The 27,185-nt window shown below is 42.0% G+C and overlaps 2 protein-coding genes across 2 annotated transcripts; both read left to right on the top strand.

Moving 5' to 3' along the window:
* Positions 1 to 226: 226 nt before the first annotated feature.
* Positions 227 to 13,270, top strand: LOC308382143 (GTPase IMAP family member 9-like; the record flags this gene model as incomplete). The annotated part of the gene is made up of 3 exons (XM_080859831.1): positions 227 to 322; positions 3,424 to 3,608; positions 12,829 to 13,270. 3 exons carry the CDS (start codon positions 227 to 229, stop codon positions 13,268 to 13,270), a joined length of 723 nt encoding a protein of 240 aa, XP_080715957.1.
* Positions 13,271 to 15,793: 2,523 nt separating this feature from the next.
* On the top strand, positions 15,794 to 17,069 carry LOC308382142 (GTPase IMAP family member 9-like; the record flags this gene model as incomplete). Its single annotated transcript, XM_080859830.1, has 2 exons — positions 15,794 to 15,821; positions 16,435 to 17,069. The coding sequence occupies 2 exons, from the start codon at positions 15,794 to 15,796 to the stop codon at positions 17,067 to 17,069; spliced, it is 663 nt and encodes a 220-aa protein (XP_080715956.1).
* Positions 17,070 to 27,185: the final 10,116 nt, after the last annotated feature.

The following is a 27,185-nucleotide window of genomic DNA, read 5'->3' as shown; positions in this document are numbered from 1 at the left end:
TCATTCTCGATCATTTTCTGAAGTTTCTCCTGAAATGTTTTCTTACACACGGAAGACCAACGTAAAGAAAGGCCTCCGCCTGATTCATGAACTTGCACCCCCGAATGAGGATTCTGAAATTGAAAGCGCATTCTGGTGCACCTGGATTTGCATTCATACACGCTCGCCATCTCCTTATAAGGGAACGCAACTGTAGTGACGTGTGCAGTCAGAATCGACCGAATCCATGCGGAAGCAACTTGAATGCGACAGTCATGTCAAAGCGGAAAGCGAGCAGTGGTCAAATAAACGCAGACCTAACTTCACCGATGCAGAGGTGGAGGTAAGAATGTTGATGTGTCCAATTTATTCCAACATGGCTATATCTTATCTTAATCAATATGGCTTATTGATTTATTCAGTTACAAGTGTTAGTGTAGTGCTTTTATTTATTTAAGGACATCACGATGCCTCGTAGAATCATGACTATGATGCAGGTTTCTAGAAGCATAACAAAGATTTTATGTGCGTGTCATATGAAGAGCAATCAGACACTAGGATTTGTACTGACAAAAACACACAACAGTAGAGCAGATAGATGTAAAACTCACACACGCTTCTAAGGGGAAGGGTATGTCTGCAAGGAAAGGATTTAGGCTATTAGTTAGTATGCTTGCTAGGACCAGACAGAAACTCTCTACATTCATTTTAATTTCAGCATGTGATCATTGAAGATGATAAAAGGTAATAACACCTGTAAGAAATGAAGGAAGTGTCTTTGTTTTTGATGCAGCAATCTGTATTCCAGTAAAGTAAAGTAACGAAGCACGTGGAAAAAACTCCGATTCAGCGGTGTAGGTCTGAACCAAAAGCATCTTCAATTTTAGCCATATATACTGTTAAGACACCTCACAGGCTCCTACTGTAAATCAGCTAGGCTTCAAATGCAAATAGGTCTGGCAACCTTTTGTTGTTTTGTTTGATAATCAAGTTTCTCTGACTTAGATGGTTCTCAATGACCTCCCCCATTCCCATACTATGATTCATTGCAGTCACCAGTGGCGGTTTTAGGCACGGGCGACCCGGGCAGCCGCCCGGGGCAGCACTTTTTCATGACACGTGGGGGGCGGCACGAGCGCTTAAAAAAAAAAAAATTATAATCATCTGGGCCGTGAAGCGCTTTTCAATTATCTGTCATATCACTGTGTGAGGAATTGGCAAATTGGCGCCCCCTGCAGCTACAGGCGCCCCTGCTCGCTAAGAAGGTGCCGCGCATATCCTGGGTGAAAGAGGGAAAGAGAGAGGGAGCGGCGGACAGTTTAGGTCTGGGTCTCCCAATAAACATTATAATTACCCTATACATTTTGTTTTTCTGAACTGTGTGAAATGGCTTATAAAAATAGGTAATACAGAACGATTATGTGGTCACCAAGGGCAAGGTTAATTGGTGGAAGGAGACCACTAACTGCATCAACTTATCCAACTGGTGAAGGTAGTAGTGAGCAGAGTATAGATAGATAGATAGTTAGATAGATACTTTATTTATCCCGAGGGAGATGTAATACATCTTTAACAGAGTAGTCTATTACATTATCGATAAAGCTATTGAAGGATGCTCGAGTGGACAAGGTAAAAATGTGTTTTTTTAATCAAGTGTAACTTCCTATTCCTATTCCTATTAAGGCTGAAAGGCAACCAGCTAATGTTGAGCACCAACAGAATTGTTTGCTAGCTAGCGTAAGCGAGCTGATTTGACCATATAATATAATAGGGTATGAACATGTTCATTCATCTGACACTAGGCTAAAGTGTTAGCGAAATCCCGCTAGCCACAACTAACAGAATGTAACAGCATACAGAGTACTAGTATAATCTTAATAATTAACAGGTCGATAGCGAGCTGGTTAGACCACAGATTTCCTTTTGACACCACTAGACTAGCAAGTGTTAGCGAAATCCCGTTAGCCACTATTAGCAAACTCAACTAACTATAATGCATGTTGAGTGCTTGCACAACAAAACTTGCAGAGAGCTGGTTAGCTAACATGAATGTACATGATGTGTGCATTGATTCTCTTAAGTGTGTTATTCAAATGTTCTATTGAAGGAGTTGCGCAATTGAACAGCATACAGAGTACTAGTATAATCTTAATAATTAACAGGTCAATAGCTGGTTAGACCACAGATTTCCTTTTAACACCACTAGACTAGCAAGCGCTAGCGAAATCCCTGTAGCCCCTATTAGCAAGCTCAACTAACCATAATGCATGTTGAGTACTTGCACAACATAACTTGCAGATGGCTGGTTAGCTAATATTAATGTACATGATGTGCGCTCGGAGGGGGTATCGCCCGGGGCGTAATTCCATGCAGAACCGCCACTGGCAGTCACTCACACCTCAGTTTGCTTCCTGACCCCAGGTGTCTGAGCAAATCCAGTGTGGGGACCTTTCCTTTGTTACCATGATAAGATGACCATTTTGGATAGCAACTGTAATTTCATCATAATGAGGACGGCAAACTTACTGTTTGACATGATGCTGTTGTAGACCAAGAGCAGTTCTGTGTTTTTAAAGAATTTCCAGGCTGCACTGCTGAAGTACTGTTCTACCGTGCAGAACAGAGTTTATACTGCTGAGAAAGTAGGCGGACCATTATGGGGATTCTATAAAAGAGGACCAGCACACCAAGACCTGTTCTATTTCTGCATAGATGTTTATCCGACACTGAGAGAAAATGGGAAGTTCGTCATCTATCCCTAAAGGTATCAGTTTTACTATTCAATGTTCATTTAGATTTTGTTCCGCATAATACTACACATTTAGTAAAAAAACAGAGACATCCAGAAGCTTAATGTTTTTTTTTAAAGAACTGTTTCCAACAATCGTCTAGGTTGAGAGTATGAGGTGTTAGCCATAGACATCCATCGTTATAATGTTTAGAATACTGAGTATTCTTGCTGTTCCACACATATAAAAATGTATGTTTTTGATATTTTTAATAGTTTGTTCAACAAGGTATGGGTATTTGTCATAAAGTTACAACCATATAGCAAAATCTGAGATAAACTTCTTGTTCCATTGTTTAGTAAAACATTTACAATAACTTCTCCCCTTCTCTTCAAATTGAACTTTCTCTTCTAAATGTGCAATTAGAGCAAGTTTAACATAAAATCTAAATAACACTGCAACTGTTTGGTAACCTACAAAAAAATCTATAGCAGCCCATATATTACTGGGGTAAATGTGATACAGTGTGTATGCTGATATGATGATTGTATATATGAGGTTAATGTGATATCATAAATGTGATAAATGTGGTATGTTGATATTCAATTCAATTCAATTCAATTCAATTTTATTTGTATAGCGCCATAACAATACAATTGCCTCTCGGCGCTTAACAGAGCCCAGAGCCTGAACCCTGATATGATGTATTTTTTTTATAGGTGAACCCCTGAGAATCGTGCTGATTGGAAAGACTGGAGTGGGGAAGAGTGCTGTCGGGAATACCACTCTGGGGAGAGAAGTGTTCCCTTCAGAGTCTTCTGCTAATTCTGTCACAGACACTTGTGACAGAAGGAGTATGCCTAAGCCCAGACAGATCGAAGTGATTGATACACCTGGTCAGTGGCGCAAAAAGTGGGTATGCGCTGTATGCGGCGCATAGGGGCGCCGCACCATGGGAGCGCCAAAGCGATGGTAAAAAAATAAATAATTCAATTCAATTCAATTCAATTCAATTTTATTTGTATAGCGCCATAACAATACAATTGCCTCTCGGCGCTTAACAGAGCCCAGAGCCTGAACCCCCTTAGTGCATGCACAACGGCAACAGGGGCAAGAAAAAACTCCCTGTTAGGCAGGAAGAAACCTTGAGCAGAACCACGGCACATAAGGGGGGACCCATCTGCTTGAGGTCGGCCGGGTGGAGACAGGAAGGTGGGACGGGGGGAAGGGGGGAAGGGGAAGGGTAGTGTGGCAGAAGGGGAAAGGAAGCAACAGGGGCAATACACAGCCAGCATTTGGTCACTGGACAAATGTGTACATACATCTGGTGGTAAATACATGATACAGACAAGACCAGATTACTGTGGCAATAGGGTTACTGTTACAGGGGTAGGGGATGTAGGGACAGAGAAACATTTCGGTGGAGGCAATAATGTATATTGTACATAAATGCTAGCATAAAGTATTGGGTAGAGTAGGTGTACGGCAGTGCAGTGGCAGTGGGTGCGGTTGGCCGAGGGTTTCTCTAGGTAGACCAGGTAGAGAGACTACGTGCAGAGTGGTGGGGGTGGGGAGGGAAAGTTCCACATCCATCAGCGATTGGAACACGCCTGGCTCCGGGGAGGCAGTGGACCTTGCAGGGGCCGCTTGTTGAAGGGGGGGGTGTGGACATCTCGGACCATGGAGCTGCCGATGACCAGGGTGGGGGTCGTCACATCCAGCGGGAGAAGTCGTCAAGGGGATGATGACTGAGTTGAGGGCCCAGGATGGGGAGCAGGGCGGCGTGGGCGATGCTGGTGTTGCTCTGGAGCCGGTCTGCAGGGGCGTTTCGGGGCGGGCTGAGGAGGGGAGTGATCAGGCCCAGGAGGCTCCTCCTGATCCATCTAACAAACAGGAAATGACGAATCAGTCTGCAGGTCTGTGAAATAGTGTGTTGAGCGGCAGAGGCAGTAACCAGGAGATTGTAGTTTTGATAATCCAAAAGGTGCAGATTTATTAGACTGCCCGCAGGTGACAGACAATACGAACATTTAACATTAAAGATTTAACCTCACTAACTTTGTCAGAAAGCAACAAAAAGATACTAAACATACTGACTCGCAGTTAAAGCTTCAATCTCTGAAGCACCGGGTATCCTCTCACGTCAGAGGTCCCTAACTACACTTTAGTACCCTCTCACTTCAGAGGTCCAAACTCAACTCCCCTGCCATTCCCTGGATGCAGGTTATATTACATTAACTCCTCCTCTCAGGAGTTAACCATCAATCACAAGTCAATCACAAATCAATTATCTAAACAGAACACAATTTAACCTATTACACAAGTATGAAACATATACCGATTTATATCACACATCACCACATGCAAAAACACCTCGATTTAGCTTCTGGCAGCCAGCTATAAGGATCTTATCCAATATAAATAAAACACCCCTGACTAAAATGGAAGAGTCCATTGTTTGGCGCGAGTGCGTGAATAAGGAAGTCTGTTCAAATGTGCTCTGGTTCGGTGTGGGAGCTGGATATGTTTCAGGTGAGCTCCGTGATTTTAAATATCCTTTACTTTTGTAGTCCATGAGTGATCCTTCTCGCAGGCTCACACAGCACGGCGCCATGCCGTTTCACCCACGATCTTGGGTCACGTTGGTCGTACAGTTTACAAAGCATTAACCTACAACCAACCGCACATTCATTTAAACCCCAACAGTTTCCCCAACGTCTCTGCGCTACATAAAGTGACGGCGCAGATTCTGCTCCGTCACATTACCCCCTCCTCAAGGATTTTCGTCCTCGAAAACCAGAGAACAGTCATCCGCTGTGACCTTCTCAGGTCCAGCCCTGTACCAGGCCTTTCAGTTGAAGGGTCACTCTCTTCCACAGGGCTCGCCCGGTCATGCTGAAAACCAGACGTATGCATACCTGCTCCACAATAAGTCACTGGAATAGTTATTCCACCTCCCAGGCTCCTTCCTGGTGTACTGGCAGTTGCAGGCATCCCTTGAGACCCTCCTAGGCCCATTGGTGCGGTGTTGGTCGCTGCTGCGGTACCCTTACTGGAGCTAATCCATGGGTGGCTGTGGCCTGTCCTGGAGCTGTGTGTGCTGCTGCCGCGCACCCTGCTGGAAGTTGTGTCCTCTGTACGGCCCTCCTGCCGGTCCTGAGTCACCTCCCCATCATCTCCATCTTCACCCGTAGATGGCGGCCCCTCTATGACCACTGGAGGTGCCCTCCCTTCGGCCCTCGTCTGTGGTTTGCCCCTCTTTGAAGCCATCTTACCTACAATCCACGGTGTACTGCCACCTAGCCACTGGTAGTTTTCCGCTGCCACCAAATGTGAAATAGTGTGTTGAGCGGCAGAGGCAGTAACCAGGAGATTGTAGTTTTGATAATCCAAAAGGTGCAGATTTATTAGACTGCCGGCAGGTGACAGACAATACGAACATTTAACATTAAAGATTTAACCTCACTAACTTTGTCAGAAAGCAACAAAAAGATACTAAACATACTGACTCGCAGTTAAAGCTTCAATCTCTGAAGCACCGGGTATCCTCTCACGTCAGAGGTCCCTAACTACACTTTAGTACCCTCTCACTTCAGAGGTCCAAACTCAACTCCCCTGCCATTCCCTGGATGCAGGTTATATTACATTAACTCCTCCTCTCAGGAGTTAACCATCAATCACAAGTCAATCACAAATCAATTATCTAAACAGAACACAATTTAACCTATTACACAAGCATGAAACATATACCGATTTATATCACACATCACCACATGCAAAAACACCTCGATTTAGCTTCTGGCAGCCAGCTATAAGGATCTTATCCAATATAAATAAAACACCCCTGACTAAAATGGAAGAGTCCATTGTTTGGCGCGAGTGCGTGAATAAGGAAGTCTGTTCAAATGTGCTCTGGTTCGGTGTGGGAGCTGGATATGTTTCAGGTGAGCTCCGTGATTTTAAATATCCTTTACTTTTGTAGTCCATGAGTGATCCTTCTCGCAGGCTCACACAGCACGGCGCCATGCCGTTTCACCCGCGATCTTGGGTGCTAACCTACAACCAACCGCACATTCATTTAAACCCCAACAGTTTCCCCAACGTCTCTGCGCTACATAAAGTGACGGCGCAGATTCTGCTCCGTCACAAGGTCTGTCAGTCGGGAATCAGCACGAACAAACACACAGATGAATCATTTCACCAACCAGGGACATGTCACCTGTGTGTCGGTTTGCCTGTTGCATATTGCAATACTTAGATATGTTTAGTTTTTCTGGCATTGAACATTTTGTTTTTTGTTGTGATCTGTCTGCCGGGGCCGTACATGCATCCACTCGGCAAACAGGAAACACATTTGATGTTGCGGTACTAAATTACAAGTAGTAATTTAATTTGTTTTTTGTTGTGATCTGTTTGCCGGGGCCGTACATGCATCCTCTCGGCAAACAGGAAACACATTTTATGTTGCGGTACTAAATTACAAGTAGTAATTTAATTTGTTTTTTGTTGTGATCTGTTTGCCGGGGCCGTACATGCATCCACTCGGCAAACAGGAAACACATATGATGTTGCGGTACTAAATTACAAGTAGTAATTTAATTTGTTTTTTGTTGTGATCTGTTTGCCGGGGCCGTACATGCATCCACTCGGCAAACAGGAAACACATTTGATGTTGCGGTACTAAATGCAAGTAATATTTGAATTTGTGTTCGGATATGTCTGGGTGGCTGGTACAGCAGGTGATTGGTTTGTTGGCGCGGTTACTTTTGGCTATATGATGCACTAAAGAGGAATGTCTTAAGTCTTGATTTGAATATAGGCACAGTGTCTGCAGCTCTGATGGAGGCAGGGAGATTGTTCCAGAGGAGAGGGGCTTGGTAGCTAAATGCTCTCCCTCCTATTGTGGTCTTTGATATTCTTGGAATTACCAGGAGGCCTGCACTCTGGGAACGGAGCAGCCTTGGAGGGCAATAGGGGACGACTAATTCCTTGAGGTAGTTTGGAGCCAGATCGTTTAGGGCTTTATATGTTAGCAGGAGTACTTTGAAGTCGATTCTACTTTTAACGGGGAGCCAGTGCAAAGAAGCGAGTACCGGTGAGATGTGTTCATATATTTTAGTTCTGGTGAGTGTACGAGCAGCAGCGTTCTGTATAAGTTGGAGGCTCTTTATTGTGTTGATGCTGCATCCGGACAGGAGAGCATTACAATAATCGAGGCGGGAAGTAATAAATGCGTGGATTAGTTTTTCTGAATCTTGGAGGGATAGGACCTTTCTAATTTTGGCAATATTGCGTAAATGAAAAAATGATGTCTTTGAGATCTGTTTTATGTGTGAGTCAAGTAGGAGGTCTTGGTTGATAGTTACACCAAGGTTTTTGATGTTAGTGTTGGGTGTTGGGAAGCCATTGAGTGTGGGTAAATGGGTAGATAGTGTAGTTCTCAGTTGATCGGGGCCTACAAGCATAACCTCAGTTTTATCAGAGTTGAGGAGCAGGAAGTTGCTAGTCATCCAAGATTTTACATCATGGAGGCAAGCTTCTATCTTGGGTAGATGTACAATTTCATCAGGTTTCATTGATAGGTAGAGTTGGGTGTCGTCAGCATAGCAATGGAAGTTAATGCCATGTTTCCTTATGACAGCACCTAAGGGTAGCATATAGAGGGAAAAAAGCAGTGGTCCAAGGACAGAGCCTTGTGGGACACCGTAGCTTACTCTGGTGTGATTTGACGACTTCTCATGGACATGAACAAATTGATGGCGATCAGAGAGGTAAGATCTAAACCAAGATAGGGCACAACCTTTGATGCCAACGTGATGTTCAAGTCTCTGTAACAGGATCAGATGATCTATAGTGTCGAAAGCAGCACTAAGGTCTAGGAGAACTAATATTGAGGTGCACCCATGATCAGATGCGATTAGTAGGTCATTTAAGACTTTGACTAAGGCCGTTTCAGTACTGTGGTGGGCCCTAAAACCGGATTGGAGGGTTTCTTCAATTTTATTTTGATGTAGAAAAGAAGTAAGTCGCTTAGCAACTAGTTTTTCAAGTATTTTTGACAAAAAAGGAAGGTTAGATATGGGTCTATAGTTAGCGAGATTATCGGGATCAAGGTTAGGTTTTTTAAGAGATGGTTTTATCACTGCTATTTTGAAAGATTGTGGGACGTAGCCTGAGATAAGTGAGTTATTCATTACATTGAGCAATGTCTCACTTAGTAAGGGAAGTGCATGTTTAAGTAATTTTGTGGGGATAGGATCTAGTAGGCACGTTGATGATTTAGATGAGAGGATCAAGGAGTTTAATTCAGGGAGGTCGGTGGGTGAGAAGAATTCAAGGATAGCACCCGGTTGAAGTGGTGTTACCTTGGCGCATGTTGGAGGGGGTGTAGGGTCACAGAGGGGGAGGAAGCTTTGGATTTGTTCTCTTATTTTAAGGATTTTATTATTGAAAAAGGTCATGAAATCATTACCACTAAAGATGATGGGAACCGAATGTTCGATTGTGTTGTGGTTTTTTGTTAGCCTAGAAATAGTGTTAAATAAGAACTTTGGGTTGTTTTTATTACTATCAATCAATGAAGAATAGTAAGCTGATTTCGCCTCAGAGAGTACACGTTTATATCTTAGGAGACTATCCTTCCGCGCCATGAGAAATACCTCAAGTTTGGTGGAGTACCATTTTTTTTCTAGTTTTCGTGTGGTTCGTTTGAGTGCACGAGTCTGATCAGTGTACCATGGGGCTAGTTTTTTCAGTTTTCTTAATCTCTTTTTCAGTGGTGCAACAGCGTCGAGGGTTGAATGCAACGCATGCGTGACGCCTTCAGTAAATAGGTCGATATAAGGTGGGGAAGTGCATATGCCATTTACTTTGCCAGCGGTAGGAGCTGAAGTGAGGGCGACGGGTAGTTTTGATATAAATTCCGCAGTAGTCCTGTCGGATAGACAACGGCTGTAGAAGTGTGTAATTTCCGATGTTGGACGGAGTTCTAATTTCATATTAAATGTAATTAGGTGGTGGTCCGAGAGGGTAGTATTTTGGGGTAGAGCTATAGGGCGGTCAATTTCTAGGCCATGTGTTAATACAAGGTCAATGGTGTGATTATGGTAGTGAGTTGGTGTGTTTACATGCTGTGAGAACCCGATAGAGTCTATCAGTGATTGGAATGCAATTGTAAGGCTATTATTTTCATTATCCATGTGGATATTAAAATCTCCCACTATCAGGATTTTATCCGAATTAACAATCAGGGTGGATAGGAAATCGGAAAATTCGGATAAGAATTCAGTGTAGGGACCTGGTGGTCTATATAGTGTCACAAGAGTGACCGGGTTAGTGGCTTTTGAGTTGGGATGCATAAGATGAAGTACGAGGACTTCAAATGATGCAAATTTAAATTTAGGTCTTGTGGAAATGCATAGATTAGCGAGGGAAATTGTAGCAACTCCACCTCCACGTCCAGTGCTGCGGGGAATGTGGCAGTTAACATGGCTTGGAGGGGTAGATTCATTTAAGGCTATGAATTCATCTGGTTTTAGCCAGGTTTCAGTTAGGAAAAGTATTTGGATGTTGTTGTCTGTTATCAACTCATTGATAAGTGCACCTTTTGATGTTAGGGACCGAATGTTAATAAGGCCCAGCTTTAATATTGTGCAAGTTTCATTTTGTGCTGATAAGGTTTGTATCTTTATTAGGTTATCCTGATTAATGCTTCTTCTAGTGTGAGTTGCGCTGGGCTTATATATTCTGGGTATACATACCGTTTGTATGTGGTGTAATATGGGCAGAGAATGTACTGGTGCAGCAGGAGTTAGTGTGAGGTAATAGGTCTGCCTTCTAGTTCTAGTTATTGGTTGTCAGAAGTACGTTTGGACTAGGTGGTGTTTTAAGTTTTGAGAAAGGAGGCTAGCACCCTCTTTAGAGGGGTGGATGCCATCCTTCTGTAATAGCCCTGGCTTCCTCCAAAAAGTAGGCCAGTTATTTATGTAATCCACGTCGTTGCGTGAGCACCATTCTGCTAGCCAGATATTAAGTGCCGATAGTCTACTGTACATTTCGTCGCCGCGGTTGATAGGCATAGGGCCAGAACACACTACAGAGTCTGCCATTTGTGTTGCGGTAGCGAATAACGATTCAAAATTTCGCTCGGTGGTAACCGATTGCCGTAGGCGGACATCGTTTACGCCTGTGTGAATAATTATTTTAGAAAATCTCCGACCAGCGATTCGTTTTAAGTGGGATTCAATGTCATTTGCTCTAGCTCCCGGTATACAGTTCACTGTTTGTACCGGGGTTGCGAGTTGAATATGCCTCAGGGAGGAATCACCAATAACGAGAACTTTATCAACAGTATCGATGGTAGTAAGGGAAGAAAAACGGTTTGAAGTTGGGATGGGATCCGGGTGTGGTACGGGTTTTAAATGTCTTCTACTAGGCCTACTTCCTCGTTTTACGTTAACCCAATTATCGGGTGGTAGGAGTTGCGGTGTTGACACGGGCGAGCTAGAAGACAGAGTAGTGTCGGTAAATGTTAGATCTGTATGCTGAATTTCGCTCGATTCGATTAACGGAGTATTACAATCTGTGTTAAAGAGACGCGACTCAAGTAGAGTTATCGTCTCATCGAAGCTTGCCAGTAGCCTACACTTGGTACAAGTATTGTAGCCATTGAAATTTGTTGGAGAGTGGCTAAGCATATTACACGATGGGCAGCGAACAAGGGTCGAACAAGACGCCATGGCCAGCTAAGCGTTAGCTGAGAGGGACAAGAAATAGGGGGGGGGGGGGGGGGGGGGAGAGTGAATTCCCAAATTCGATGTAATGTGAAAGGTAGTGATAGTGAGCGCGGTCACTGGGATACTTAGCAGTACAAAGCAGATAAGCGTTCCGGGGCTAGACAGCACGGCACAGTGGCAAGCGTAGCAAGCAGGAAGTAGCATCCGGAGCTTCTGAGAATAGGGTCCGTGGGGAAGCGATGGCCAGAGATCCCTGTTTGGGGAATTTTCTATATGTAGCTGCTGTTGTGCGTTTCTAAATCATTTCTGCATTTCCTTAATGTTATATAACATTTTAGAGGACTAAACAGACTAGAGTAGGCGCCTCATCTCTTAAGATTCCATAATAGAATTTTGACATAGAAGAGGGAGAGTGAGCACCGTGACCGCTCAACATACAAGCAGTTAGAACTAGGCTACGAGTAGTGGGTTGGTTGGATGGAAGATGGATAAAGCAAAAAAGCTGTCAGGAGCTGAAAACAGAAAAAGAAAGAGGGAAAAAGAGAAGACATGTCAGGGGATGCAACAGCAATTAAATAAGTGGATGGTGAAAGGCAACAGGTAGGTTTTAAGGTGACTTTACGTTTGTGCTTGGAGGCTTGCAAATAATGTTAACAGACTAGCTAGCAGGCTAGCTAGCGTTTGCTAACATAGAAATGTAGCAGCCAAATGGCTAGTTTAAGCCTCATCAATTAGGCTGATGATAGCTACATTTAGATTTTGGTTAAACCCTACTGTACCAATCCCATGTATGACACATCTCAATTTTATTAAGGCAAAATAACAACTGGAAACGTAACTCTGGATACCATGGTTACCATTAGCTGTTCATGTTAGCTGTGCTGTCAAACATACAGGCTATCTGTTGGCATGGTGCAATACAAGATAAATGGGCAAGGGAAAAGGCACGGCGTGTTATTATTTAGTAGCAACTAAAGAGCACTCTAGAATATTTTGGTAGCAGCATTGTTACACATCATCACCTTAAAAGATCTTTATTTGTAGACTTACTTCTGCGTTTTAAGGCATTATTTTGCAATGGTTATCATTTTAATGTTAATGTTTGCAACTGTTTATTATTTGTTAACATTGTTACTAATATATATATATATATATTTGTGTGTGTGTGTACAGTATACTGTATGCACCATAGGGCACCATTATGGTAGGCATGCAGTGGCTGATATACTTTAAAATAAACCTTTATTATTTAAAGCCCATACATGATGATGTCTGGCACACTTATTTATTTATTTGTCTAAGAAAAGAAAACGTGTGTGTGTGTGAGGGGGGGGGGGGGGGGGGGCGCCAAAATTGTTGCTGCATACCCCCCTGACATTGGGCAGTTGCACCCCTGCACCTGGTATATTAGACACTGACAGAGATGCAGAAGATATTAAAAAAGAGATAGTGAAGTGCATTAAATACTCATGTCCAGGGCCCCACGCATTCCTGCTGGTGATTCAGGTGGGCCGCTTCACTAAGGAGGAGCAGAATGCAGTCAGGGCCTTACAGGAGCTCTTTGGGGAAAAGGCTGCAGACTACATGATGGTGCTGTTCACTCGTGGTGATGAACTTGTGGGTAAAACTATCAGTGACTACGTGAGCAAAGGTCACCCCAAACTGAGGGAAGTGATACAGAGCTGTGGTGGACGATACCATTTATTTAACAACCACAGCACTCGCCGCACTCAGGTTGTTGAGCTAATAAAGAAAATTGATGAGATGGTGGCATCAAATGGAGGAAGTTACTTCACTGAGGATATGTTCAAATGTTCGTCCTGTTGACGAGGGTGGAAATCTTTCAAAGGGTTCTTGATGAAGACTATGAATGAAGATAATTTGATCAACAAGTGATTCTGTTACATGGTTGGGCATCTTAGGTGGTTATCGAAAGGTATTGTGATATTGATTTAAGACTATGGTTATCCAGTTACTGAAAAAACCTTCCCAGAAGTCTGACATTGTTTTGCAATATCTAATAAAATGTTTCATAGCTGATTCAATTTTCCTGATTACATTTGTAAAGGTTGCCTAAAATTCACCTTGTTACATGGCACATAATATGAGATTATTATTTATTGTAATCTGTTTTCTCATGTGTATCCCGCCATGTATGAGAGTTTGTAGTCAGCTGTCCTGAGGAACGTGGGTTTCGGGGTCATGGGGCTCTTATTGCACTTTCTTTAAAAGGGCAAGAGGGACGTGACGCGAAAAAACTGTCGCTGTTTACCTGAGTATAGGTGGAGAGTGGAGGCGAATGCGCTCAGAGGACCCAATTGTTTGGAATTTACCCTGCCTTTCCGGCACTGGATTACCCGCGACACGGATTACTTCCAGCATTGCAGCAAGCAGTGGATTTCCCCAAATTGTAGATTATTATCTGAACGTCGTTAGGGGTGAGATTGCGCTTCCGAGGCGGTGTGGAGCGGCCTCTCATCACGTCGTAAGCCATTGAACACTAGTTTTTTCCACTAAACGATCGTGCTTATTTTGAACTACTTTTGAGTGGACTTTATATGATTTAATCTCGAGACTTGGGACTATTGGGGGGTTTAATGTGGGGTGGGGTTTGGGGTGTTTGTTTGGTAAATTGTTTGGCGATGTTTGTTAATGGTCGGCTTGTTTCCGACGTGTGTAGTCATGGTGCGCCAGAGTGCGCTTAAGATCATTGCATTTTCAATACATTGTCAGACGCACTTATTTGCCCTGTGTTTGTGTCGTGTTGTTGGGGAAACCTCGGGTTGTCTCTCTATGGTGTTTGTTCTTCAATAGTTGTGCCTGCAGCAGTGTTAGAAAGCGCAAAATAGGATCGGCCAGTGACCTTAATCGCGTTTAGTAACTGTTTACTCTCCATGAGAAGGGGGAATTGTTACACATTTTATAGATTACTTTGTAGGATGAGTGTGTGTTTCAATATTTTGTTTAGGAAAACGTGTTGATGATGAATCAGGTGGGGTTTTGGTAATGTGAAATACCTTAAAGAGATTGTAGTTTGCTTGTTTGACACGAGAGTTTCATATGTAGCCAATACTCAGCTATTTAGATTTTTTAAAATCTTTTTTGGTCCATGTAATGCATTTTCTTCCATGTATATTGAATACATTCTTTATTTAATACTGAATGTACTTGTTCTCTCAGTGCTACTTCCCACTGCCAACAGCACACCCAGCTTCATAATGTAGCATGTAGCATCATGTTCTGGATTGTTTAGCCAACAAGCCTTTTGAACGGTAATGACTGCCTGAGACAAGTCGTTAGAAGCGTCATTGCTGGATGTTTGCATTTTAATTGCATTCATTTGACAAGATTGACACTTTCGCTACCTATCAAAACACACAGCCACTAGACAAAGTGAGTGGGTAGAGTCTGACTGCCAATACATGTATATGTACTTAATGGATATGTTGAAGTGTAGTGGCAATACTCTGTTGTTTCCTATAACCCTTTCAGTGGTTACCACCTGGGGAGTGCGGGTGCAGGTCTGTCTGACTCACAGCCAGTTCCCTTGAATAAATCTAATACGGTTGCGTTACCGTTGTGTTTTCCCACTGTTTTATTGTAACAAAAAATAAACCAAACCCAAAAATTCATTCAGTCCAGGGTTAGGCCAAGGCTCCCAGTTGAGAAAGCTGTAGTCTGTGGCTGTGTCTGACCGAACTGGCTGAGTGGGCTGCATTTAACCGAACTGGCTGAAGTATTGCTCTATCACCCGCCTTCCTCCCGCCGTGTGCAAATCAGACCAATTTAAAGGCCAGCACCCACCCTCACCACATGTAGAGGGTGCACACTAGATCAATAGATTATGAACTTGTGAGGAAGGACTCAATATCCTTAGCAAGAGATCTCTCTCTTTTGCGGTACTTTGAAGAGAGTCTCCTCAGTTTCCATTAAAGAACTTTTCTCTTCATCAACATTGACCAAAACATTTTCAATATCAGCCATCGAGTTAGTGCTGTTTAGGGTGGTTTGGATGCACTCATCTGTCTCATCAGCACTAGATGTCTCATCACCCACTGACTTTTCCACAGTGTCTTGATCGTCATTAAACCTTTTGTCCTGTGGCACATCAACTTCCACTGCTGTGGTCTGGGCATGACTTGTTTCTGCTGCCTCACCATCCATGGCTACACCAGAAAAAAAAAAAAGCACTGGAGTACTGGAGACCTACCATGCAGAACATAGTTTATACTGATAGGAAAGTAGGCGGACCATTATGCAAATACAATCATTATGGGGATTCTATAAAAAAGGATCAGCACACCAAGACCTGTTTCATTTCTGCGTAGACGTTCATCTGACTGAGAGAAAATGGGAGGTTCGGCATCTATCCCTAAAGGTATCAGTTTACTTTTCACTGTATGTTTTGATTTGATTGAATTTTTTTCGGCTTAATACTACATATTTGTTAAAAAATACAGTCATTCAGAAGCTTAATGTTTTTTTAAAGAACTGTTTCCAATAATCGTGTGTGTGAGAAGGTTGAGAGTATGAGGTGTTAGCCACAGACATCCATGATGTTGAGAAGACTGAGTATTCTTGATGTTCCACACATATACAAATGTATGTCTTTGATATTTTTAATAGTTTGTTCCACAAAATATGTGTATTTGTCATGAAGTTACAACCATATAGCAAAATCTGAGGTTAACTTGTTGTTCCATTGTTTAGTTAAACATTAACAATAACTTCTCTCCTTCTCTTCCAATTGAACTTTATCTTCTCAATGAGCAATTGGAGCAAATTTTACATCAAATCTAAACAAAACTGCAACAGTTAGGCACCCTAAAAAAAAAATCTATATCAGCCCATATATTACTGGGGTAAATGTGATACAGTGTGTATGCTGATTGTAGTTTATATATATATAAACACAGTTTATATACTGTATATATATTACTGAGGTAAATGTGATACAGTGTGTATGTTGATATGATGTATTTTGTTTATAGGTGAACCCCTGAGAATCGTGCTGATTGGAAAGACTGGAGTGGGGAAGAGTGCTGTGGGGAATACCATTCTTGGGAGACAAGAGTTTACCTCAGAGTCTTCTGCTAATTCTGTCACAGACACTTGTGACAGAAGGAGTATGCTTAAGCCCAGACAGATTGAAGTGATTGATACACCTGGTATATTAGACACTGACAGAGATGCAGAAGATATTAAAAGAGAGATAGTGAAGTGCATTAAATACTCATGTCCAGGGCCCCACATATTGTACCTGCTGGTGATGCAGGTGGGCCGCTTCACTAAGGAGGAGCAGAATGCAGTCAGGGCCTTACAGGAGCTCTTTGGGGAAAAGGCTGCAGACGCCATGATGGTGGTGTTCACTCGTGGTGATGAACTTGTGGGTAAGACTCTCAGTGACTACGTGAGCAAAGGTCACCCCAAACTGAGGGAAGTGATACAGAGCTGTGGTGGACGATACCATTTATTTAACAACCGCAGCAGTGACCGCACTCAGGTTGTTGAGCTGGTAAAGAAAATAGATGAGATGATGGCATCAAACAGGGGAGGTTACTTCACTGAGGAGATGTACTCAGAGACACAGAGGGTCATGACAGAAAGAGAGCTAACCTGGAACTGACCTGAGTTAGACAGCTATCTAACTTTCTTATCTCTCCTGTTGACGAGGGTGGAAGGCTTTCAAAGGGTTCTTGATGAAGACTGAAGATAAATTGATCATCAAGTGATTATGTTACATGGTTAGGCATAAGAAGTTAGGCATGTTTCACAGCTGATCACATTTTCATGATTTCACTTTGAAGATTTTTTTGTTGCACCAGTGTGTGTTTGAATATTTCGTTTAAGGAAACTTGTTGTCGGTGAACCAGGTGGTATTTTGGTATCCAAATGTTCCATTGAGCTTATGATTACTGTGAAATAAAGTTTCATAAAACTTAAAGTGATTATAGTTTGCTTGTTTGACACAAGTGTTTCATTTTAGAATTTCCTCAATCTATTTTTGTCCATGCAATGCTTTACTTCCATCTACTATATTGAATACATTCTTAAATAAATACTTAGTACTTGTTCTCTCAGTGCTACTTACCACTTCCAACAGCACATCCAGCTACATAATGTAGCATGTAGCATCATGTTCCGGATTGTTTAGCCAACAAGCCTTTTGCACCCAAATGGCCGCCTGAGACCAGTTATTTGAAGCGTAATTGCTCGATGTTTGCATTTTATTTGCATTAATTTGACAAGATTGACACTTTCGCTACCTACCAAAATACCATAAATCCTCAAATTGTGGCCGGGGCTTGTATTCCTACTTAGGCTGCACAGCGCATTGTATTATTTAAATAATGGGCATAATTGCAGTAGGCTAATATAATTAATTGCATATGCGTTCAACACTGCCTGCTCATCGCCTAGCGCTTTATGTGCGGTGTCAACGTAAAAATAAACATTGGAGTTATGGTATCCACTGTCAGTCACGGAGGAAAAGATTTCCAAAGCCTTGATTTTAATCATTTTTCTAGACACTCTATTATGCTTATCGCGGACTGAAAAAAATGTATTCAACGAGCTGGTTTGATGTCCAGCCTATCTTTCTTTCTACCTCCACCTGCTAGTCGTAGCCTATCGCATTCGTCTCGGGTCAATGTCAAATTTCTTTGCTGCTTTTCTCCCGAATGTTCTTCAGCAATCAGCATACACCATCTCTTTGAATTTAATATCAAAGTTACGTAAGTCTACTACTGCTTTATGATCCCTTCTGAAAAAAGTTACCTAGCCAACTAAAACGTTACAGATAAACAAATTAGCCAACAATATTATATAATATAATATTAAACATGAGGAGAACATGTATTTGTGAAATGCATTCAATTAAATTGTGATGTCTACTTTGAGCCGACGGACTGATGCTGATAGGCTACAGTAATATAGGCTACTTTATTTTACCCCCGGCTTGTATTCGGGGCCCGGCCTTTATTTGTCCGTATGAACCACGACCCCGGCTACTATCTGGAGCCCGGCTTTAATTGAATCCCGGTCTTTATTTGAGGATTTACGGTACACAGCAACTGAGAATTTTAAGAGACAAAGTAAGTGGATAGAGTTTGACTGCCAATATATGTATATGTACTTAATGGATATGGTGATAAGTGTAGTGGCAACACTCAGTTTTTTCCTATAACCCCATTTAGGGAGTGGGGGTGCAGGTCTGTCTGACTCGCAGCCAGTTCCCTTGAATAAATCTAATACAGTTGCGTAAATTAATTCAGTCCAGGGTTAGGCCAAGGCTCCCAGTTGAGAAGGCTGTAGTCCGTGGCTATGTCTGACCGAACTGTCTGAGCTGGCTGAGTTGGCTGCGTTTGACCAAACTGGCTGAGATATGGCTTTGTCACCCGCCTTCCTCCCCCATATGTGCAATTCAGACCAATTTATAGTCCAGCACCCACCCTCACCACCCGTAGAGGGTGCGCACTTTCCAAAGACAAATACAAAAAAGTAATAGATTATGAAAATAAAAATAAACTTAAATGCGGCTCCTATAATAAGGTAAAGTATTTTCACAGGCATCAGCATTTGCGAGCAAAGGTCACGCTATAAGACAGAGAAAATGTGATAAGTAGACATCAAATTGATAAACAGATAAGAAGATGCACCAAGAACATGGACTGAAGTCACGTTCCAGCTATGAGCTCCCATGTGTTTCTAAAACACATTATATCAATTCTCTAGACACAAATGAGAAAAATATTTTTCTAGAATTTCATATATGTTGCAAAGACAATGCAAGGCAAGGTAATTGTATTTATTTTAAAGAAATTGAATGAACGAAAAGTAGAATTCCTTCGATCAGTTAACAAAAAGCATCTGAGAACTGTTAGGTCTTAAGTCTAGATTTGAAACTGGCTAAGTCGGACTCTCACACACACACACACACACACACACACACACACACACACACATGCTGTTGTTGTCAGAGCACTACAGCAGCCACACACAAGCCTAAACAGCACACCTGAATCAGGGAGGTCAGCATGAGAGTCTCACGAACAGTGTGTTTGTGTGTGATGGCAGTTTGCGTTATTGCGTAATGTTTCTTTGCCCCATGTTTTGCATATGCATAGGGCCAGAGAGAGACTACCATATGGATGACAGCAACAGCTGTTCTGATGTTGAATGAGGAGGACTCCATCTTGGATTGAAGGCCAATGTGGGTCGTCTGGCCTCCAGCCCATAGTACAGGACCATGTACACTGTGTGGGGAGCAACAAAATATACTGGATGCAGATCAGAAGGATGCTGTGGATCACCATGGGTTACCAGAAGGATGTTGTGGATCACCATGCAGGTGTTAATGCAGATCAGAAGGATGTTGTGGATCAACAAGGGTTACCAGAAGGATGTTGTGGATCACCATGTATGTGTTAATGCAGATCAGAAGGATGTTGTGGATCACCATGCATGTGTTAATGCAGATACATTTGCAATGCAGACCACAGCGTCAGGAGCTGGGTCCTTCTTGAGTATGCTCTTAAGTGTTCAGCGTTTCCTTTGGGCTCACTAAAAGCCTTTGTTATGTTACATTATATTGTATAATATTATGTCATATGTCATGTGACATGGAAACTGGGACATGGTTTTATGACATCATGGACAAGGACTGTAAAAAAACGTTTGCAGAAACAACCAAACTGTGACACTACAACAGACATTTACGTTTTAGCATGTATCTCAGAAATTACATGACCTGAATTCAAAACTCCTTTTTAATCTGTTTTCAACAATGCACTTGTATCGATCTGCATTTTAAATTTGACTTTTTACATGCTAATCTTTTTTCAAGCTACTCTTTTCACACTGTCTGGAAAAACCTTTTGTCTGAGACTGCTGCTTAGATTCGAATGAAATTCAGCATAAAGCATCTACAGACCATAGTGCTCAATGGCAAATACCTTTTTTAGTGATCTAAAGGTCCAAACCTGACACAGTCACTGCCACAATGTATGGATGTTTTGTGAAATTGTATCCATAGGGAGCATCTGGCCAGTGGTGATCCTAGACTAGGGGGAACCAGTTAAAGAAACCCATCAAAGAACCCCCAATCACACGTTTCTACATTATTTAATCATGCATCTTTCTTGAAAGGATTTATAATAAATATAATAAATACCAATGTAACTATTTTTATTTTACGCCTCTTCAGAAAGTTGCAAAAAGTTTCATTGAATGGGCCAGCCCAATGTTCTGATGTCTGATATTTCTTTATAATGGCCACTTCAAAAAATGAATGACCGCAACAGGGTTTGTCCTTCTTCTTTCATATCATTCCATAAGTAGGCCGTTTGAACACTGTTTGTACAAACAAAAACAAACAAAAGAACAATTTCAGGTATGGGATGATAAACTGGTCACTGTTTGGAACAGAAAATCAGTGTAATTTGAGGTCAGCAGGTAAGGCCTGTGTCACACTGCCTGGCTGTTGCTTTGCGGTACTGCTGCATCTCAGTTGTGTGTATTTACACCTTCGTCATTTCTACTGCGGCGCTTCTACTGCCAACCCTGTCTTTCTGCATTGAGTCCAATACATACTGCACACACTGCATCAATACATAATCAGTTTGGTATCATCCATTGTTGATGGATGAAAAAAGTAAAAAGTGAAGACCAGAAAGTTGACCAGCTGTTACACGGAATCAGTCACGTCACTTTAATTACTCTCATTCAGAGAGAGAGAGAGGGAGAGGGAGAGAGAGAGAGATTCTGAACCTTCATTCTAGGTTAAGGAACGACCTCAGTGAGATAAATGCCGGAAGTTTGTGTTTGGGATCCAGGTCGTCCATCTTCAGATTTTACTCAAATATCAGCTGAGGGAAAGAGGAAGAAGCATCATGTCAGTCAAGGGGTGGATAAATATGTGGCAGATAAAGGTACAATCATTGGGTTAACCTAAATATCAGTAGGTAAGATACAGGTCAGTGGGTTAGATGCAGGTCAGCAGGTAAGATACAGGTCAGCAGGTAAGATACAGGTCAGTGGGTTAGATACAGGTCAGTGGGTTATATGCAGGTCAGCAGGTAAGATACAGGTCAGTAGGTTAGATGCAGGTCAGCAGGTAAGATACAGGTCAGCAGGTAAGATACAGGTCAGTAGGTTAGATGCAGGTCAGTAGGTAAGATACAGGTCAGCAGGTAAGATACAGGCCAGCGGGTTAGATGCAGGTCAGCAAGTAAGATACAAGTCAGCAGGTAAGATACAGGTCAGTGGGTTATATGCAGGTCAGTAGGTAAGATACATATCAGCAGGTAAGATCCAGGTCAGCAGGTAAGATACAGGTCAGTGGGTTAGATACAGGTCAGTGGGTAAGATCCAGGTCAGCAGGTAAGATACAGGTCAGTAGGTTAGATACAGGTCAGTGGGTAAGATACAGGTCAGGAGGTAAGGTGAATGAAGAGTGAAAGGGGATGACAGTGGTTCTGTGATGTTCTGTTTACTCACTTTGTATCGAGGTGCACTTGTCTCTCCACAGATATTGTGTTTCATCACCTGTGAAGAGAAAACATAGAATCAAAATGACACCATTGTCAAAATGATGTTAAATCGACATGGAACCATATATGATACATATCCACCTATGGCCAGGGTTAACCATTCCACAGAAACACCTTTCCCCCTCAATGCCATGCTTACAGGTCTGACAGAATAAGACAATATCTTGAAGGTAGGTTGTGCTATTATTTTGGAAGTGTTTTTTCTTCTATTTTGTTAAAATTGAATTTCCAAAATGATAAACAAAATGTGAAACATTTGACTCATTTTCAGTCCTATTAATAACAAAGGGCATTTTGAGTTTCATATACTATTGAAACAAGGATTTTCTTAGCTTTCTAAAGACATCACATCATCTTTGTGGCCAAAATAAACAAGACAACAAGTCACTGAACTGTGTAACTGTGTAAAGAAAAGTGTCCCAGTTTTGTCTTCTTTTTTTTAATACTTTATTTTTAAAGAAACAAAGATACAATGAGACATACATATATACATACAAACATGGAAACAAAAGGTTGGTCACCTATACATGTATACTGCTGGTACAATGAAGAAAATAAATGTCAGTTTACACAGAAACAGATCAGTGGTGATTCTGTGAGGTCACAAACACAATCCATTTTACCCAATATTGCCGAAATTTATCAAGCCTTAGCTCCAGGGAAAAAGTCATTCTCTCCATATTTTGAACATCATTTACAATATCAATCCAGTCAGTCTCTGTTGGAGGTTCGGCCTGTAGCCATTTACGTGTTACAGCTTTCTTGCTGGCTGCTAGTATTATCTTTAACAAGTATTTGTCTTGCACCACTAGGTCGACTGCGATATTGCCCAAATAGATTGTGTAGCCTGTGCACCAGGCTAGGACTCTTTCCAAGCCTCTCTCTCCTCCGTGCGCTCTGCTGCCAAACACGTCACTAATTGGGGGGTGGAGTGGGCATTTAGTAGGGCACCTAAAGGGCGTAGAGGTAGGCATAAATATAGACACCTGGGGTCCTTACACCCGGATGGGTTTACATGTGTAGCTGCCAAATGTGAGGACCCTGCCTGATGTGAGTCCGCCGCTGCCTGATGTGAGTCCGCATGCGCAAACACAAACGGTTTACGGCAGAAGGCTCAGGAGCAAACTATCCAAGACGTGCATTCTCATCCATGGTTTAATATCAACGTATCTGGCTTCTCTTAACGCATATTGTAGGTTTATTTAACGTAGTGTTTTATAATTTTGTCAACGGTTTACAGCATAAGGCTCAGTGTCAACATATGGGGCTATGTTGTATTGTTACTAGTAGGCTAATGAATGCACTGCTTAACTACTAATTCAATAAACATGAAGCTTAACATCATAAACCTTGGTGGATTTCAAACGTAAACAAATGCGCTTGTCATTCCACTTCATGCTGTAGCCTACACCACCAGCATTACCTGGCTCGTTGTACTACAATAGTGTCGCAAAGTTTGCGCATGCGGACTCACATCAGGCAGGTCCTCACATTTGGCAGCTACAGGGTTAACGCTGCTGCTTGCACTGGTGTGTTGAAGCCAGATGGTGGGTGCTGACGTGAAGTGCCAAGGTAAGCGTCTGCGGTTGCCTTCCCAATGCTGATTTCCCTTTGATAAGTGTTCTGAGGAATGTTTGTTTTGATAGTGTGTGTGTGCGGGAGCAGACGCGGATCCAACGGTGGTGTACCAGTGTTCGCATGGCCGTCTCCGTATACAAGGTACTATAATGTAACGCCCAGCATAACTGTCGTTGTAGACTGTTTTTAACTGACTGACTGTAACATGTTAACGTGAGTAGCAGGTACGTCTTCGGTTGTGCGCAATTTGTCTGCGTTCCCCTGATGAGGTGTTGACAATGCAATGTGTTAATTGAATTGGATCAGTGAACTAATTACCTGCTTATGTTTCTTATAGAGTTGTTTAACTGCAATCAGCCTTGCTAGGTTGCTGTTCTCTACATGTGTGATTGTGGTGTTGTTGATAGTCTGACTAGACTTTTATGTTTTGTTTTCCTCTAGCCTGGTGATAGTATGGGTAGTGAGAGTGCATGAAGTGTACATCACAGGCTAGAGTGGTTTTCTTTATTTCTTTGTCTTGTTCCCCCCCCCTTCCCTCTCGTGTAGCCAGCCTGGTGGTGGTGGAGCCAGGGAAGCATATAGGACCCTTGCGTGGAGGCATTCTCCCTAGTTCCCCCTCTTGGACTCGAGGAGTAGTTTAGACTTTGGAAGTTGCAGTGACGTGTGAATTATCGAGTCATTATATCAAGTTTATCAGAGTGGCGTTCGTTTGCAGTGTGTCTGTTGGACAGTGATCACGTGTGGTATTGGGACCCTTACCCTTCCATGGGTGTCTCTGATTGGCTCCTCTGGCTCCTGTGCCGTTAGCTTGGCATTACCCCTCCCCCTTCTTTATTAATTTGTTTATTTATCTGCTTCTGTGGACCAACCAACCCAGCACTGTTATTATATTAATAAAGATTGTATTTTTTATACTTCTACAAGAACCTGTGTCTGTACAGATTATTGAGACACAGTTCCCCTTGCTCTGGCATTAGCACAGATCAATTTAGATCAAGGGGTGGCGTAGTCAGCTGTGTACTAGGGGGCGCTACAATTGTAAAAAAGAAACAGTCAAATCCATCTCCAAAAACAGTCTGTATTATTTGTATTACCCACTGCCAGTATGGCTGAATGGCTGGGCAGCTCCAAAATATATGAAAATGATCTGCCAGCTCATTTTATTTTGGGGGTTATGAAGTATCTAAGCAGATTCCGCCAACAGAATTCCCTCCAGAGGCCTGAGCTGGTGGAAGTGGACTGCACAGAGCACATACAGTATTTAACCAGTCCTCTTCTGAAATGACAAGGCCAGATTCTTTCTCCCATTTTAATCTAACCTTATCTGTTGAGTGTTTTCTACTGGATTGAATACTTGAGTATAATCTTGAAACAAGTTTCCTGTTGTCCGTAAATGTATACATGTTAATAAATATGTCAATTAAACTGGCATCACTTGTCTCCTTGGATTTAATCTCCTTATTAAAGTAGGTCCTGGTTTGTAAATACCTAAAGAAATCGAGTTTTTCTAAACCATACTTCTCTCAAATTTTCTGAAAACTATCCAGTTCTCCCTGTGATAAAATTGAACAGTAAGAAGTGATGCCAATCCTATGCCAATATTTAAACCTCCCATTGATCCTCACCGGGCATAAAGTCCGGGTCAAAAGCGACCCATCTCAACAGTCTAGACCGTCTTTCAAGTAGTGGTGATTTACATTCCTTAAACCAGATTCTAAGAGGAACTGTAGTCCATTGATTTAAACTTTTAACATGATGCCCAAACTAAATTTTGCTTCCTTATATGGATTGCAGCGGTATATCTAGCTGTGAAGTTTCCAAGTCTTTCCATTTTGCTATATACATTGGGTTACAGCAACATGCTAGTGGTCTTAATTGTGCCTACTTGTAGTAGTCTGTCAAACATGGTAATGATCTACCCCCTTTTTCTTTAGGAAGTTGCAGTGTTTTAAATTGAATTCTTGGTCTTCTACCCCCCCATATGAATCTTGATATCCACTTATCCCATTCATTAAATTGTTGCAGTGGTACTATAACTGGTAGGGATTGAAAAAAATACAAAAGTCGGGGGAGTACATTCATTTTTATTGTTTCTATTCTATTATGCATATCTAAAGGCAGTTGGGACCAACTGTCCATATCTGCCTTGCTGTTTTTACTTATGGGGCCATAATTGCTATCATATATTTTGGAAATGTCTTTTGGTATTTTTATTCCCAGATACTTAATGTCTGATGAGGTCCATTTGAAATTAAATCTATTTAGCATGTCTTTTTGAGGGGAGTAGTTATAACTTAGAGTTTGTGTTTTTTGCACGTTTAATTTATATCCAGAGTAAGTTCCAAAATCTTTTAGCAGGGACATGAGTCTAGGAATGCTGACCTCCGGTGTTGTAATAAAGAGCAAAACATCATCTGCATATAGACAAATGTTCTGCTCTAAGCCTCTAACCATGACTCCTTTTATCACTTCGTCATCCCTGATTAACTGTGCCAGGGGCTCTATAAATAAAGCAAAGAGGGCGGGACTTAGGGGGCAGCCTTGGCGACAGCCTCTCTCCAAGTTGACAACCTGAGAGAGGTGTCCATTAATCTTTATTCTGGCGTTTGGTGAGGTGTATAGAGTTCTTATGCAGTTAATAAAATCATCCTTGAAGCCAAATCTTCTCAACGCCAAGTACAGATATTTCCAGCGAACCGAATCGAACGCCTTTTCCGCATCTAAACTAATCACTGTGGTTCCAATATTCCCCTTATTCACATGATCGATAACGTGTAGCACCCGCCTAATGTTATCTTGTGTCTGTCTTTCACGCACAAAGCCAGTTTGGTCTGGGTCCATTAGTTCTGCTATTATATGCTCTAACCTTTTCACTAAAATTGACGTATACAATTTGTAGTCTATATTGAGTACAGAAATTGGCCTATATGCGCTACATTCTTTTCTGTCCTTCCCCTCTTTAGGAATAACCGAAATGATGAAATGGTGGATCACATTTTTTAAGTGTATAGTTGAAGCAATCAAAAAGCAAAGGCACTATTTCCTTCTTGAAGGCCTTGTACCACGAGGCGGGGAGCCCATCAGTTCCCGGCACTTTCTGAGCTTTTAATCTAGAAATTGCTTTCCCTATTTCCTCCATTGTAATCTCTGCCATCAGGGCTTTATTCTGTTTTTCACCTATAGAGGGTAGATCTAATGACTCCAGAAATGAATGAATTTGCTGAGGGCTGGTTGTATTTGGTTCCTTATATAAGTCTCTATAGTAATTTTAAAAAATATGTTCAATATCCTCTAATTTATGGCATAGTTTTTTTGTTACAGGGTCCCTAATTTCATATATAGAGCTGTCTGCTTGTTGTTTCCTTAACCTCCATCCCAGAAGCTTCAGGGCCCTTGGTCCATTTTCATAATATCTCTGCTTTGCAAATTTGGCTTTTTTTCTCTAATTCTTCCTCACAGAGTTCGTTTATTTCTTTTCTGACATATCTTATTTGGTTTAGAATACAAGGTTCATTACTTTCGATGTGTTCCCTCTCTAAAACTTTAAGATTCTCTTCTAAATCAGACAGCTTTTTATATCTTTCCTTCTTCCTGTGTGAGGTCAATGCTATACA

This window comes from Sprattus sprattus, assembly GCF_963457725.1.
Source record: "Sprattus sprattus genome assembly, chromosome: 21".
NCBI lineage: Eukaryota > Metazoa > Chordata > Actinopteri > Clupeiformes > Clupeidae > Sprattus > Sprattus sprattus.
Note: the sequence above shows the minus strand (reverse complement) of the source record. Positions and strands in the feature narration are given on the sequence as shown.